This window comes from Urocampus carinirostris, chromosome 5, assembly GCF_059441175.1.
Source record: "Urocampus carinirostris isolate Australia breed hairy pipefish chromosome 5, RoL_Ucar_1.0, whole genome shotgun sequence".
Taxonomy (NCBI): Eukaryota; Metazoa; Chordata; class Actinopteri; order Syngnathiformes; family Syngnathidae; genus Urocampus; species Urocampus carinirostris.
Genome location: NC_142353.1, coordinates 7,553,042 through 7,571,184, shown reverse-complemented (window position 1 = coordinate 7,571,184; position 18,143 = coordinate 7,553,042). Strand labels below are relative to the sequence as shown.

The 18,143-nt window shown below is 38.7% G+C and overlaps 1 protein-coding gene across 1 annotated transcript; it reads right to left on the bottom strand.

The window, feature by feature from the left end:
- Positions 1 to 344: 344 nt before the first annotated feature.
- Positions 345 to 16,737, bottom strand: lrrc75ba (leucine rich repeat containing 75Ba). Its single transcript, XM_088335514.1, has 4 exons — positions 16,213 to 16,737; positions 7,072 to 7,200; positions 6,389 to 6,501; positions 345 to 2,921 (listed from the first exon to the last, which is right to left on the bottom strand). Exons 1-4 carry the CDS (start codon positions 16,486 to 16,488, stop codon positions 2,318 to 2,320), a joined length of 1,122 nt encoding a protein of 373 aa, XP_088191640.1. The 5' UTR covers positions 16,489 to 16,737; the 3' UTR covers positions 345 to 2,317.
- Between the last annotated feature and the right edge of the window lie 1,406 nt (positions 16,738 to 18,143).

Sequence of the window (18,143 nt, the reverse complement as noted above, 5' to 3'; positions counted from 1 at the left end):
CAGCAATTCAAGCCCTCCAGTCATTTCTTTTTTCTTGTTGCAATGACTTTTATTCATAATTAGTTGTCGTAAATAAACTTCATTTATATTCAAATAACAAATAAGATGTCGGGTCATTTATTTCTAAATCTGGCTGTTTCATAAGACACAAACTTCACCGGATGTCACTTGACTACATGTTGAGTTAAGTGTATTATATCAATGAGAAATATATTTTATATACTATGATCGAAATATGTGATCCTTGTTTTTTTTGTTGCAAGAAGTAGGCAGTTCTCCATAATTTGTCCCATTTTAAGGATTTAATGCTTTGGGCTAAATCCACATCACACATCAATTCAACATTTTGGATCAGGTATTTTATTAGTTTGGCATTGGAAAACACGAAACAAGGGAAAGTTGTTTACAGACATGAAATGGACGCTACAAAGGAACTGGACAATGTCCTCCCCCACTCAGACTAAACCGTCAATGTAAATGGTGCCTGCTTTCAACATAATCACAAATTACATTACCTAATGGAATACCCATTACCACATCATAGTTGTTTTCTATTTTCAGCACACACAAGAAGGCCACTGTGCTCAATTTAATGAAAGTAGAACTTGAAAGTCACAGAATAAGACAGGACACCAAAACGCAAATGTTAACAGCAAAAAGTAGACATTTTGGTGAGACAAACATTAAAGTATGTTGAACATTTAAACGTTTTGCGCTTATATAGTCTAATCGAGCAGCAATTCTTTTGTGCAGCTTTCTAACTTGGAGATCCGTTCCGATCCGATTCTGCAGCCCATAGTACAATGGAGATGATTTGATCTGATATCCAATGCATTGCTGTGCACGTTGATTTTCTTTGTTCGTATTGAAAACAACACAGTGAGTTTGGATGGTTCTAGTTTCTCAAATTGATTCTGGTTAGTGTTATCAACCTTAATTGTAATCCTGGTCCTCTTAAATTTGGGTTAGCCATGGCCAACACCAAAAACTAATTCCTCGAAAGATAAGTTTTGATGATGTTATGTCTGTATATTATTGAAAGAAGAGCAGTAGCAGAAACTGTAATTAGCAGGTTGCTAATAGAGCTTATGTGTGAAATTCGATACTGTTTTCGGGCTGATACCAGATCTATATCCGATATCAATATCACACAGAGAAACCCCTATTTCTAACAATCATCAGCCATTCGAATATGCATAAGGACAACAGCTACTGCATTAGAAATTTACCATATAAATGATTTTCTACAGTTGAATAATTAGCAACAGAGGCCACAAAACACAAACAGAAAGTGCATTGAAGTGCATTCCACTGTTTCAACCTACCTGGCTATTATATGCTACTGCAAAGAACATGACCCTGACAGTCGCTTTCATCACGGGGTAACAGTCAAGGCAATCTCAAAGCAGAACTAGAAACAGTGAATGGTACTATCACATTTAAACAACTGCTAATGTGGAAAGTTATGCTAGAAATGAACAACAGTCAACAATTGTGAGCCAACTTTAAAACGTGGTTTAAATATAGAGGAGCAATATTTAAGCAAAGTCACAGCTACCGTTGATTGTTACTACATGTAATTTAAGATTGCGTTGTTTTCCCATAAATGGAGAAAAAAATAAATGCTAATACAACAGTGGTACGTTTTGTCTCCTCATTTTCACACACATAAGGGCAGCATGGGTATTCACAATTACACATTAGGAAAGGGGGGAAAAAGTATTGAGCTAGCAGTTTTGCGGGGCCACGTGACAGGTTCGTGGCCTTGCAGCCTGTTGAACTTGTGTCATATCTTTTGTTGGGAGATTAACAAAGAACACACAATATAGAGTGAGGCTCTGCCTGCCGGAGATTGTCCAAATCCTGGTCGAGAACTCTGAAGGAATGTCCACTGGCCTCGTACAAGCTCGGCATCCACTCCAAACGCTGCCGAAATGCTGCTCCTCAAGCCAGAAAACTGACTGTGCACTCCATAGGATTGGTCGCTGCTGCGATCAGATAAACAGTGAAGAGGAGCGAGTGGATAAAAGAGAGACGTTTCTCCAATGAATCCAGTCCTTTGCTCACTGATTCCAAGAACGCGACGCCCCAACACAGTAAGTCTACTAGATCAAAGTCGTCTCTTTACTTCATGTTGGTTCTGAGACGCCCTGGAAAGATTGGGTGTCTAGGTGAGTGTTGTGCAAAGTGGTTTCCCTCGAGCCTCGAAAGGTGACGCGGTTGGAGGTGTGAGGTCGGTCAAGCTACGGAAGTTAACAGATTCGCTGCGTGATCACGTTTCATCCAGAAGTGGAAAGGGCCTCCGAGAAACACCTGATCACCTCTCACAGTAGTGAAGCGTGAAGTCTTTGGAGAGCTGCTTCTCACCTAAGCCCCACGGCTCCAGCTCATATTTGTGAGTCATGACTTCTGTGGTGTCCTCGCCATCCTCCTCTTCCTCTTCTTCCTCATAGTAACTTGGTTCTTCAATGGAAGTCTCCAGCCGATAGCAGTAAGGTTGACCCTCTGTGTACTCATAGATGGTTGGTAGACTGCTCTTCAGGCTACAACGCCGGCGCAGAGCAACCAGCAGCGGCTGAGGCATAGTAAAAATATCTACATTGTTGCCCAAGTCGATCCAAGCCAGGCTTGAGAACTTCTTGGGGTCTTTCAGCATCTCAGTCAGGTCCTTGAGTGTATTTAGGGTGAGACGGTTCCCGTTGAGGGCGAGGTTGTTGAGTTTCGGTAATGACGCAAGAACAGGAAGAAGGAGCTTCAAGTTTTCATCTTGGAGCTCGGTAAAGCTGATGTCCACCGAAACAATACTGTCCCTGTTGTTCTGAAGGTAGTAGGCCACTTGTCGGACATCTCGGGTAGACAAAGGGATGCCTGAAAGGTCCACGGCATTGTTCACTAATTTCTTTTGTAGGGTGTTCTTGAGACTGTGTTGTAAAAGGGACGAAAAGAACACAATTAAAGGCCTATTCAACTTTAAAAAACTCAAACTTCAGAGGGATTAATTGGGCCACTGATCTAGAAATGTAAACATTTCCTATCTTTTGTAACACAGAGAGTACATTGATAAGCTTGAGTAAATGGATAAGCTTGAGTAAAATCTGACTGAGATCAATTGGTTATGGCCGTCAATAACTACAGCAGCCTGCAAAGTCAATTTGAAGAACGGTATTGCCTTGACTTTTGCAGTAAATCTGTTCCATAACCAAATGTAATGAGTGAATTTGGACTCTTGCGCAAAGCACCATGGATCTTGTAGTACAGAGACCAATGATACATGCTAACTCAAGCTAATAGCTAAAAAAGCCTAATGTGTATTTGTTGATTTCTCTGGGACTTTTCCATTTTATGTTATGCCCCCCAGCAAAAATGATTCAAAAATAGTGGATGGTGGATACAATAGTTGTATCCATCCATATGTAGTGTAAAGTCTATTCTTCTGGAGAGTTACGAACACTCCTTGTCAGCACACAGGAAGCAGCAATGAGGTCACTTTTGGAAAAAGCGCAAACCAGAATGGCCGGTGCTTTTGTTGATTTGAGTGAATGGCATTAATGAAATCCTCCTTTGATTCAAGTCAAGAGTTAAAAACGAAAACATCTATTTTCATATTGTCGTAGCTCGCTCTTGCCCAGTTGATTGGATTGCCTTTGAACGGCATGTATATCCGGTTATTCATTTGTCACTATTCATGTGAACGGTTTTCTCAGATTGCTCTAATCAGCTAACAGTCCACGGACAGTAGTTCTCCGATTAGTTAGGGTGTACTGGCGCTCTTAAAGGGATGCCAAAATTCTACAGTGAACACAAAATACGCCAGCTAATTAATAGAAAGAAAGACACGAAACACAGAAAAGTCGAACATATGGCGAAGGAACACTACTATTTTTTTATAGATACAGTACATCACATGTAAAGAATACTTGTGGTAAGAAGGACTAAGATTTCTATTTTGTTTTTTAAAATTGCATCCAAATGTATATTTTGTGACACTCCTGCAGCAATTTTTACAGAGAACATTGTTAGAACCAATTGACTACCCCCAAATAAAAAAAGGAAATTTTCTAGCGAAATGTAAAGAATCTTGTAATACTGAACATAGTCATTGGACTTCTTTTGTATCCTTGTTTTGAGACGGCCGTTTTCAGACAAACAAGCTCAAATGTGGCGCGTATAAATACGCAGGAATTGCAAATGCGACCTGTGTGACTCACTGCCGTTCAAAGAATCATAAAAGTCAGTTTATCAAAAGCTCAGTATGCTTTTATGCAAGCACGTGTCTTTGACTTGAGACTCTCAACCACCTAGCCTGTGTAGGAAAACGTTCCGCACAGGAAAAAGAGGTCCCTATACTGTTCATTTCTGGTGCATTTGTGGATTGTGTTTGATCTGGGAGCACTCTTCCCCGCCCCCGCAATGTCTTTCTTTTAAGCTCTGCATGCATGAAAAATGGATGTCATCCTGTTAGAAATCCATTTTTATCCTTTCAGATCAATCTGCACTTAGGCACAGACATTTCTGGGCACACACACATTCCCGAATCCTTTCTTTGCAACGACTACAGTACTGTTCATTTAAAGAAATAAACCTAAAACATGAAACTAGACCCATACATTGGGTGATAATAATAGACTTGATGTAAGATTAATAATGACACAAAGACTGCCACAGAATTATGATTGTTCGTAAATTGCTTCTTGATTTGCACCATTTATTTAACGTCCATTATTATTTCAATTAAATTTAAATTGCGTAATAGATTAGTCTGTTTGGCAAAATCGTGTGGCTGGTTGAGGATCAGAGCTCGCTGTGTGGTTATTATCTAATGCAAGGCAACAGTAAATGTGTTTTTAAAATTGTAAATGACTTCTGTTACGGTTGTAATAAAAATGGTGTGGACCGTAGATCTCAAATGTTAAATTCCTTCCGTAGATTTAAATCTAGAATGGCAGTTGTATCCTAACAACTGACCACAAGTAATATATATGATACACAAAAAGGCATTTGATATAAATAAACGCAAAAAACACAGAAGGAAACAACTCTTTTCTTGCTGTTGACGTATCTGACTGCAATAGATCTGAAATACATTGTAAATTTTAGGTTGTTAATGTGTTTATAGTTCATGCTGTCAATAAATTATTTTATTCATGACCGCACGAATTAAATAACGTTTGTCACTTACAATGCTTTAGTTTAAGCTCAGAGCGAGAGAAACAATATTTTATACTGTTTTTGAATAAAAAATTAGGGGTGCGAGCTATACACGAATAAATAGGGTAACAATTACCGTATAATCATACTATTACCGTACCATATAACTATTAGATAAAAACCAAAAAGCCATGTAATCAGTTATCATTAAGGATCGACCAATATGTGTTTTAAGGGTCAATCTCAATACCAATTATTAGCGTTAAGAGGAGGCCAAGAACCACTATTTGGAGCAAACATTCATTTTCTGTAAAAAAATGGCATATAAGAAACTTTTCATAATACAAAAAGAAACAAAGAATATTTGTGACGAATTCAAATAAAACATTAAACAAAAAGTGGATCTAAATTTTTACAAAGCAAGGGCAGTCCTGTTTTAGAGCCGAATTGTTAATGTTAGGGTAACAGCTAATAGATCAGTCTCTACCTTAAGGTGCTTCCTTAAAACAGTGATCTACAACACTTATCTACACTTTTTTTTATTAATCCCACACATACTTTTCTACCACGGACTTTTTAAATTATCAGCGTTTTTGATTCACAGGCATGTCAGGACGAGTTAGCAGGGCCGCAGCTCTAACGTTATTCTTCCTGCTCCAGTCGCTTATCCAATCAGAAGGCGTGGGGTGGGTAGCGTACGAGGAGAGAGAGAAGCAGGAAAGAGGGAGAGCGAGTATCCGCTGCATCTGAGCCTAAACCCAGTAATAAATATATTCAACCGGCCTGTTCGAATAAATAAAAACGCCGATACCAATATCCGTTAAATTCCTAAATACCAGTGCCGATAATCGTCCCTCCTCTAGTTATCATGCCCACTGCAAAATTAAATAAATATTATTTCATTATGCTCATGAATAATAACGACATTGGAAAAAAATAAATAGGCTGTTATATTCTTTTGGATCGAAAATATTTTGCAATGCCACATTTGAAGAGAGCTCCAGAGAGCATAAGCCGCTAGTGGCTACGGACAAGCAAACCATGTAATCAAGCACTTAAAAGGGTCGATGATTGACAGCTCCGGTTATCATGCTTCCCCGTCAGGTCAGCCTATGGCCAGTTCCGTCCTCATTCTATGTCAGAAACGGAGAAGGAAATCTCTACGGCTGTAATCGGAGTCATGCCCTGCCCCACCCTGTGTAGTGCTGCAGAATTTGTTATTAGTGCACGTCTGGCTTACCATGCCTGGGATTTCCGTCTGGACATTCTCTGCCTCAACCACTTTGAATGCGGGGTCAGGTGATAAATCAGCTGTCGGCAGATTTTATCTGATGATTTTATGGTGTCACAATCCTGTGGAGCATAGCAGAAGGTTTCATCCTTAAATAGGTTTTGGAATTACTTCATTTTCAGGCTAACTGAAACATTAATCTTCAACGTTATTCCACTCATTGTTATCAATCAGTCATTTATTTTTAGGATAACTTTTTTGCAGCCATTATATATGGAAAATAATAATTAATACTCAATGGTTCTTTATTGCTTTAGAGCAGGGGTGGGAAAACGTTTTAAGTCGCCCTTCGCATTAGGATGAAAAAATTGGCAAAAAGGCAGATTGTATCAATAGATACAAAAAATATCATCTGTCTCAAATATGATAGCTGGCCAATACTGAGGGGAAAAGATAATGTAGGCCAAAAGAAAAACTGGAAATACTATTTTGCATCAGGTGTATTGCTCTAGGAAGTCTTTCTTAAAGAGGACTACGGCAGGGTATGGTACGATGCCACGGGGTATCACGTGCAACCTCAAAAACATGCTTTAGTCAACCAGACCAGAAGACTCACATTACACACATTTAACAGTTGATACGTGAGTTTTTTTATTAATTCAAAGCAAATTTAAAGATAAAAAAGAGCTGACCTTTTTAGGATTCTGCATCTCTCTTGCCAAGCTCAGCAGCAGCTCGTGTGAAATCGGATCAACCAGATTTAGAAAGGCTGCATTTTTGTAAAGAATGTCGTTCAGTGAGGTACCTTCAAGTCCCAGATCCTAAAAGAGAAACGAGGAACCGATGAATAACATAATGAAAAATGGTGAAAAATACTCTAAAGACAAACATACTGCTACATTGTAAATGATGTTTTTAATTAATCACACATAAAATGCTATCATGCAAAAAGATCCAATTTAGAAATTGTGATTCTAAGAAAAATTGTAAAAACAGATTAAAAAAAAAAAAATCTGTTTACAAAAAAGAATTGTGTTCAGCTCGTATATTTCTTTATTTTCCAGCTCAAATTTTTTTTTCTATTATACTGTGTATTTTGAATTAAAATGTTTACTCTAGGCGGCACGTCGGCTGAGTGGTTAGCGCTTCCACGGCGTAGTTATGAGATCATGGGGTCAAATCCAGATACCAGCCTTCCTGTGCGGGGTTTGCATGTTCTCCCCGTGCTTGCTTGGCTTTCCTCCGGGAACTCCGGTTTTCTCCCACATTCCCAAAAGCATGCATGTCGGGTTAATTGGCCGATCCAAATGGTCATTAAGTGTGAATGAGCAAGTGAATTGTCTGTCTCTGAGTGCCCTGCAACTGACTGGAAACCAGTTCACGGCCCACTGCCAGAAGATTGCTGGGATGGGCTCCAGCACCCCCGCGACCCTACTGAGGAGAAGCGGTGCAGATAATGAATGGATGGATGGATGTTTATTTTAATAGTTATTCTGTTTTTTGTTATTGACTTGTAGCTATAATGTTGTTGTTTTTTATTGTTACTGCATTTTTTTTGTTTAGCTCATGAGGTAGACCATCATCTTTGGACCAGAGGTCCCAAGTTCAATTCCCAACTCCTCTGAGGAAAATGTCAAATTTTCCTTGAGCAAGACACTGAATGCTTTATCCCCAAATATGCAGATAGGTGCCTCTCATGGCCGACTACATTGTGAGTGTGTGTGAATGGGTAAAGTGTGAAGTGTATTGTAAAGCACTTTGGGGGTCCTCAGTGACTGTTATATCTATATAAATATGTATGTATGTATGTATGTATGTATGTATGTATGTATGTATGTATGTATGTATGTATGTATGTATGTATGTATGTATGTTTGTATGTATGTATGTGTGTCCCGACGGATCACCACCTTATCGTGGTGGGGCACTTTGCGCGACTCCATGACCCCTAGAGCTATGTCGGCGGGAGTCTCGTACTCCTGGTAGGGTTACCCAAGCCGAACAGGTCGAAGGGTAGAGTCCAGACTAAGAGTGATCCCAAAAGCTGGTGGCGGCACGCTTTAAGGCGGTTTCCTACAGACTTGGATCCCGTTAGCCGCCTGCAGTTGTAGATAGATGCCGGTCGTCTAGGGTCTCCCTTGCCACTGGAACCATCTTCTTTACAATCAAGATAGTGGCGTTGGGGAAAGCGCACCCCTTACGCAACTTTAAAAACCGTCATTGCGCAGGTATCCTCTTTTACCTGAGTCTCCGACCACAATCCAGGATCTGACTGTTCAAACATCAGCAGACTCCCAAATAAAAGAAGATGGTCATCATCGAATCGATGGACAACCCCAACGAACGAACGATGTATGTATGTGTATATATGTGTATATCGGCTCGCTACAGTTTAACTGTACGGGTCAGGTGTATCGACATTTCGTTCTGTGTGCATTGTTACAAAGAATGACAATACAAGTAAATTATTATTATTATTATTATTATATCTCATCTCATCTCATCTCATCTCATCTCATTAGCTGCACCGCTTATCCTCAGTAGGGTCGCGGATATGTGTATATACTGTATGTATGTGCTTTTGTGACAACTTTATCTCCCTATATGTGCTGGATAAAAATGAAAGTAATACATGACTAAAGTTTTAAGTTGCAGGAAGTTTTTCCCATTACAATTTACCACTGGGAAATACTGCCTTAAATTTGTGCATTGCCCATAATAAATGTCCATAATTGATGCCTAATCCTTGCACTAATACATACTGTATTTAATGGTGCTGTTTAGGTGTAGCATGCACCTATCCTTCTGGGCGCGACCCATTGGACAAATGCCGTACAAACAAATGCCAGCTGCTATTATTCACGAGGGAAGAAGAATGCAAGGGCAAAGCAAAGCCACCAGAGAGCAGTGTTGGCGTCATTTTTAAGAAGACTTGTTCAGAAACATGGCAACAATTTTAAGCATTTACAAGAACTTCACCCAAATTTCTAGCTCTTATTAACCCTTTAAAACACAACCTTAATATTCAAATACTTCTCAGGATTTCCAGCACCGTAAGGCGTACACACCCTGTAGACCTCCCCCAGCACCATACACTTTTATCTTTCTGTGTATTTTATGTGTGCACTTGATGTTGTGTTCATCGTGTGGGATATGAAAACAACCTTTAAAAAGCAATCTATACCATGAATGGAATGCAAGACTACAGTGAGAAACGGCTCGAGTCAGGAAACAATGCATCTCTGCAGCAGCTTTTATCAACAAGTCCACCGCTGCGGCCTTAATGAGGCAAACGGCAGTAACAAGCACTTGTATTGAGCATACAACTTTAACAAGATATAAGTCTTGGGGACTGATATACACGCCTGTACACACACATATTTGTTTTTCCTCCACAGCACAATGGGCATTGATTGCAATAGACAGTTTGAGTGGGAGGTTGGCAGCTCCAACTGACTGATTCCACTTTTAACAAGGGCAACAGGAGGCAGACAGAACAAGGGTAGAGCTGAGAAGATTGCAAAAATAACACATTCAAGGACAACTTTTAAGGCAAAAATGTTCAAAAATCAGTACAAAAGGAGGTTTGCATTAATTATTACAATACTGTATTGCAGTGTTTCTCAACCATTGTGCCACGGTACAATAGTGTGTTGTCAGACTTTGTCTTGTGTGCCGCAGAAAATTGGAAATTCTTATCTTTGCAAAAAAACGTAATCGTTCAGTATTGCCGTTTCTTCCAAGGATCAGACAAGTGACTAACATTCATCCATATCAGTAGTTGGAAGCAGATACTTCTTTTCTTTTTCTCTACTAATTGTCTGCTCAAGAGGTAGTTCGGTATGGATAATACCCTATTTTGCCCGATGAAGCTGCTTGAAATTGCAATCCAAAAAATAAATATAGATATCAAATTAATCAAAAACTAATATTTTGCTGATTTGTATTATTATCTTTACTAAAAATTGTGTTCCAAGGGCAGATTTTTTTAAGAAAGACAATTAATATAGTAAAACTTAAAAAATCTTGTTAAATTATAGTAAAATCCCACATAAAGCAAAAACAAACCAAAATTATTACTGTGTTTTCTTGACTAATAAGGTGCTCCTGAAAAAAAAGTTATGTAAAAAATGGCTTTTAAATAAACTAAATTATCTAACCTATTTTTTCGAACAAAATGCAAAAAGCGATCTTTAAAATGAGCAAATTTATCTGATATGGTATACGGCAGATAATTGTGGTCATTTTAGAATAACAATTGATTGAAACAAGAAAACAATCTTAACAAGTAATTGATCTATCTTCAGCAATATGAGGCACTTTTTAGATTGTGAGTATATTTGTTTTTTTTGTTTTCTGGAAAAACAAGTTAAAAAGCAGTTGTCTACAAATTGATGAAGATTATTCTTTTAATTTCATTCCCCCTCCGGCACATCCCACCTCCGGAATTATTTCTGGTACGCTTACAAAGTTTGGTCAATAGGAAGCACTGCAGCATGCATGTTTCAGAATTAAGTCAAGTCATTTCTATTTGTATAGCCCTTAATCACAAAGAGTCTCAAAATTATAGCATATACTCTGTACCAGTTCTCACCAGTTTTCGAAAGATAACTTTTCAGGGGTCACATTACTTATTTGTGTAGCTGAGAGACAACACTTAAACATTTTATTATTTTTACAATTTGAATTGTCTTTATTATTTAACAACATAGTCAACATTATTTACAATGAGATTAGTCATGGCTTTCCAGAATAAACACATAATAAAGACTTAAAATGTAAAAATAAGATAAAAAATGACTACAAGGTAAAGCTTGGAGACAGGCCTAAATTGAGATGATTGATACCATTAATCAGATGATGTAAATTACATCATTTTTCTTGTTACTCCAGTCTTGTGTGGTGTGGCATCAAATGCCATTTTTATGATGTGCAGCAGGGCATTGAAAATACAATAGCCCTTGGGCCCTAGTTTGAAAACCTTCAGTTTAAGCGTTCACACTCTTTTGTTACTTTGATGGACGAAGAAAAAGGGGTTTACGTTGGTTGCAGACACCAGCGATGACAATGATTTCCCATTGTGCAGACAGCAGTAGAAAAGGGCAGAGGCGGAACCATATTTCCTTGTCAGTGACCTTCTTTTCAAAAAGCGCAGGCCATTACGGAGGGTGTAGTGCTCAAATCTGCTCTAACGGGGGCATGTAGAGGAGAGGAGAGCCATAAAAGTGGAAGACAGCAGAACAAAAGAGGAACGAGTGGTGACGGCAGTGAGGACAAATCCTGTTTTTATTCGACGATATACTTTATTTACCCATTTTTTCATTTGTTTTTCTTTTTTTTTAACCTAAAAAAACCCTCAAAGTTTGGGTGCGCATAATTCACAGGGTTCGTACACCTTTATCTTGGCCGAAAACAAGCACATTTTAAGGACTTTTTCAATTTTCCCAGGACCATTAAAAGAAGAAATCTGGTGTCAATCGTTCTAAAAAATATTTATCTTACTAGTATCAGGCTTGTTCGTGAAGGAACAAACCTCCAAAAAGATGAAAAAAGAATAGTTCATTCAAGCGAGTCTAAGAAAAGCCTACAAATTGTGAGTTACTCTGCTGCCAACTCCAGGCTTTAAGTCATGATTGCAGCCTTGAGTCAGTGTCTGAAATAATGTCTGCCCGGACGCCCGGGGCACGCATCTCTTACGTCGGGCATACAACTCAATTAATTTTTTTTTTTTCAAATTAAATGTTCGCTTTATTCCGTTTTTTTAAATCTTCGTTCGGTTTGGAAATTTTGGAATTTCGGTTCCTTTGGTATTTTGTTTGTGTTTCTGGACTTTCCCGAGCGTTATAAGGTCATGCGTTTGCATATCATTTTCCAAAGTAGATGCACAGAGAACACAAGAAAAATGGAGACGTGTTTAGGAATCAAACCAAAACCTCAGCCCCAGGAGATTATTCAAAAGAAGCTAACAAAATGTATGACGCTACAAAACGTAAACGTACATTAAAAGTATTGTGGAAGAGGAGTTCACGTGGCTTGTAGCAGACGTTGCATGAATGAAGATGAGTAAATACAGGTATATACTGATGGCAGATGGAAAACAGCAATGTCATATACTGTACATGCAATGAATGTTATAAGTTGATTTATAATAAACTTAATTTTAAAGTGTTGTTCTGTTATATATTCTGATTATCAATCCTTAATACTTTGCAACAATGGTTTTTCTTTTGCGATAAGTGGTCTTATTGTATTTCAAGTTGTGAAAAATGGGGCAGGCAACTTTATGGCTGGGCAGGCAACTTTTCAGAGTTGTCTGCCCTGGTTACCTGTAACTTTTTGTCATGAGTTTCAGACACTGCTTGAGTTATCAATGCCGCACCCCAACTTTAAATTTCAAACAAAAAAGAGAGCTTGGTGTATTTTGATTTGATCACAACTATTATCTATGGGGCTAGGCAACTAGCAAATTTAGCTACAACTACTAAGCCTGACATCTTTTAGCTCAGTGTTTTTCAAGTTTTTTTAGCAAAGGCAGATGTTAATGGAACAAACACAGAAGCACATCACTTTTTCAATGAAATTTATATGAGGCACATTGTGTTCATAGTTTACGTTGTCAATAAATTATTTTTATCATGGCCATATTTGGTGTCTTGTCACCCACAATATTTAGTTTCAGCTAAGAAGTGAAAAAACATAGGGGCGCTCGTTACACACAAGTTTCAGTTCTACCCGAATATATACGGTGTGTCTTAATTTGGAGGGCAGGTTTTTCCTTGTCTAAATGAACGCAGCACATTTGACCGAGAGTTAAAGTGACCGTCGCGGTGAGTCACATGCTGCGTCCGCTACTTGGACCATGTGTCCACATCACACTCAGTGGCCTACTTTTGGCAACAACAAATACATCAGGAGGTGGCTGCGTGAGCACAATGGCGGCTTTAAAGAAGGATTTCGCTTGATGTTTTTAAACTCAAATTAGATATGCAGTTATTGACAGGGACACTGATTACAAAAATAAACATACCTATTGAAGGGTTGCCCTGAAACTATTTGCTAAGCCCGAGCATCTGGGACAGGACTTTGAAGATGGGGTCCACATAACAAACGCTTCAAAAGTTTAAAAAGGGGTGGGGGGTAGTTTAAAAACTAAGAAAAATATGTAGAATTAAAACAAAACCCTTTTCATTGCTGTTATAAGAAAAATCGTTCTCCATTGATAGAAAGTATAGATCTGATAGTGCTGGGGGTAGATAACTTTGCTCATTTTAAAGGGACAATGTGTATTATTTAGCGCCCCCTAGTTGTGAAAAAAATACCCCAAAAAACAATTGATCTGAATACTAGCAAAATCACATTAACTGTCATATAAACGTGTTTTTTTTAAATTATTTTCAAGTCAAACATTTTTACGCATCTTACATAACAGGAGGATTACCTCAAGGGAGCTGACATGATTGTACGCCATCTTGCTGATAAGTGTGCCCCCAAAAACCCAAAACCTTGTGATAGGCTGAGCAAAACAAAAGAAAAAGGGTGTGTTTTGGTTCCTTTGAGTGTCCGAAGTTTGTATTCTTCCTATTGGTTTGTAGCACTCGCTTTTGGTTGCACTACACAATCTATTGGTCAAATGATACACAGTGTCCCTTCAAGAATAACGTTTTGATCTTAGTAAAAGGAGAAAAATAACCTGCCATACCAGATAATCCTTACAATTTGTAAATGTATTTTTTACATTTTGTTTGAGAAATAAGTTCAACATATATTAAAAAAAGGACAAATTATACATAAAATAAATATCATGTAATTATATTGTTGCCCTGCGAATGGCTGGCAACCAGTTCAGGGTGTCCCCTGCCCATTGCCCGAAGACAGCTGGGATGGGCTCCTGCACCCCCGCGACCCTACTGAGGATAAACAGTGCAGATAATAATAATAATATAATAATAATAATTTCCTTTGTATTGTCATTCTTTGTAACAATGTACACAGAACGAAATGTCGATACACCTGACCCGTTGTAGCGAGTCGGTGCAGCCGCAGCCAGAGGGCGCCGCCATTATACCAATTAGGTATGTCTCGGTCGAGGCGCGAACCAGCGACCTCCCAGTCTCAAAGCGGGCACACTACCTGGATGGATAGATAATTATATTGTACAAGCTGCTTGTGTGCGTATACTTTTTTGTTTTTGTTTGTTAAATTGTCTTTATTCTCATTAATATCGACATGGTGAAACATTATATGCAACGAGATTAGACATGGCTCACCAAGGGTAAAAAAATAATAACGATTTTTAAGAGGAGAAATAATAGAAAAGACTGTTAGGATAAGTGTTAATTGGCTAGATAATTATGATCAAGATTAGAACTGAACTGGGCAAGACGAGATCGGACCATATCAGAGTCCATGGAGGTTCTAACTTATAAATGTCACTAAATGTAAATGAACAATATGAAATATTAATGTAACTACTCTTTCATGTAAAATGTATTATTTATTCAAGTCACAAACATTACTGTTGCAGAAATGTAACTAAACATATGTGCAAAAAAACTTAATATAACAAATTAACAAACCCTTCCTAGAGATATTTAGTATCATTTATTCCTCAATTTCATCAACAGTGGTACCTCTTCTCATGAGCTTAATTTGTTCCAGGATTGTGCTCGTAGTTCAAATTGCTAGTGTAACGAGCGGAGTTTCCCAATAAGAAATGATTATATTGGGAAAAAATAGATAAAGAAAGCCTTGGTGACTGCTCGTGAACTAGCTTTTCACGTAAAAAACAAACAAACAAAAAAACGGAAATTCAAGTGTTTGGAGGTACACCACTGTACTGGCATGTATTGGCACTTAGCCGTCAATTTGCTGGCATTGTAGTCGACAAGCATTGTGGGAAATGTTTTCTGTTAAAGGGGCAGTGTGTAATATTGAGTGCCACCTAATGGTCAAGTCAAGTCAAGTCATGTTTATTTGTATAGCTCTTAATCAGAAAGAGTCTCAAAGGGCTGCACAGATTACAGAATATTGCAAACCACAGACTATGATTACACCATCCCCTGATCTAAAACCTACATGAGGGCAAGGAAAAACTCAAAAACCTCAACATGAGGAAAATGAAGAAACCTTGAGAAGGGACCGCACATGAAGTAATCCCTCTTACAGGATATTTAGAAAAGTAATTATGAGAAGCCAGTTCGAAAGCAAATCATAGTTGCTCTTACATATCAGATGATACTCTCACACGTGCTCCATACTCTCAGACAATCACTGTCATACCCACGCACAAAAACTACTGCACTCTCCCACATACATCACTATACTCTCTCTCATGTTCCTTTGTACTGTCACACACAAAACTAATAGTAAAAAAAATTAAGTTAAAAAAAAAGACATTGATTTGAATGATAGGCACAAATGTTAATTTGTTTTATTAAAAAAAAATCATAGATTGAGAAATTTGTATTTTTCTCTAAACCGTGGAATCCACACTTATGTCGTCGCCATGTTTTTCTGCCAACCTGCCATGGTGCCACCTAGTGGTCAAATATTACACATTAGTGCTTTAAAGCACTCTTTTGACCCTTTAAATTTTCGAAACATTTTCAGCTCTTGATGCGGGTGGGCCATAATTTGCCCCTGGGCCATGAGTTTGATACATTTGAATACATTCCTTGAACTGTTAATGATTGGTTGATGTTGTTTTTGTGCAATGACCACAAAGAAACAGGTGAGACGTCCAGCGGCCATCTGTTGCTTTTGAGTCGCATCAGGACCACAACAGGCCCCCAGACAGACAGGAAGAAATGAACACTGTCTCAAGTGTCACTCACCTTCCTCAGTAACCTGAGCACGTCGCTCGCTTGCTCCATCCTTCGTTCTCGAAGCAGCTTCTGGATGTCTCTGATCCAGGCCACCCGCCTCGTGTAAGGGCTCTGGTTGCTCCGTCGCAGCATCCCGGGCACTTTGTCCGTTTTGAGCATCAGGGCGAACAGGAAGTCGCCGCCTGGGCGCCCGCTACGATTGTCACCCTCATCTAGGAGCCCGCGTCGCTTTTTGGAGAAATTGTCATTGTCCAAACTGTTTTGTCTGCTTAGTCTTGACCCCATAGCGAGACGTTGCGTTCACTTGCTTGTTGTTGCAAATCCAGATTAGCAACGAGGCTGACCCATATCATCAGCTTCCTTTCCGATGAGGCGTCGTTCTGTCTAGCGCTGCAGCAGGTCACCAGCAAAAACACTTTCCCCTCGTCGTTTTTCATCAATTTGTGCGATGACGTGACCCACCTTGCTTTTGTTAGTGTGATGACGGCGAGGACACAAAGCTCCTCTTGCTTTACCACCAACAGTCCGCTGTTTTTACGTTGCTGTTTAGGTTTGAGCAGCGTGGAGGGATGGACCAATTGGAGGGCAGAACTCGCTGCTTGTCCCGCCTCCTCGAATCGGACCTCCCCCTTTCGCTCTACACACCGTAATGTGAATTTTGAAGCAGAAAATTGTCGGTTGACGACTAAATGGTTTGATTAGCGCATAATTTAGTCATTTTCGTCCCATTTTTTGTATAGCAATGAGTTTAAGACAGGGGTAGGCAACTTATGGCCCGGGAGCCATATATGGCTCTTTTCATGAGTACGTATGGCTCCGAAATAAAATGTAACTATTGCATATCTCTCTGTGGCGTTCCAAAGTCAATTGATTTCATCCCGATTTTGGACCATATAATGCCGAAGCAACCTAATGCAGAAGTTTGATAAGAAACCATTTACACTGATAAATAAAAACGCTGGCAAATGACTTTGATTGGATGAGCAGTACAGGTGGGCAGATCCCTGCGCACAGCGCAGGCCACTCCCTTATCTCGCTCTCGCTCAGTGCAGTCTACACCGAAAGTGAATATGACGATATGCTTATCGTTTGCAGTAATTTGTGACATTTTTACTAAAGAACTTTGCATGCACATTGTTTTGAAACCGTTGTTAAGGACAAATTTCATGTGAAAAAAAATTGCCTCAACGCTCTCAACTGAAGGTGGAAGACAAATTGTAAATTGAATATTTACATTGATTTGGGACACAGGATTTGGCATTATCATCATTTCATACATTTGAATAAATCATCAAATGACACACAGTCAAATAAAATGTGCTTAAGAATTAGCTTTTGTCTAGAGAGCGTGTTTGGCAGTTTTTTCAATTTTGCCTGAAAATATATGAATTGGCTATCTCAATTTCTTTTAAAACATTTTTTGCTTTTATGGCCCTTTGGGTCAAAAACGTTCCTGACCCCTGGTTTAAGACCCTGAAGACAGCAGATAGTTCATCTGTCTAAATAATTCATTAATCTCAAATGGGAATAGCAGGTGCCAGACAATTTTTGCCATTTTGACACATTACAGGCCTACAGAAAATGTAGTTATGTATCGATAATGACATGGGATAAATAAAAAGAAAGCTTGGACCGTAATTTTTCATGAGAAAAAACATGTTCCTAATTATCACCATTATTTCATAAACAACAGTTGAACAAGTTAAGTTTCTTGAAAATACTCATTTCCAAGACTACTTCTAAAAAAACTATTTAAAAATTATTGTTTAGTATATTTCCTTTCTTCCAGTGATCAGCCAGTTAACTAAGATTCATCCGTATCTGTAGGTGGCAGCATTTTACCGTTCTATTCACCTTTATATACTAATTATCTGGTCATTAAGTACTACGGCGAAATAACGATTAATTAATGATTTTAAGAACCTGTTTAAGATTGCAAG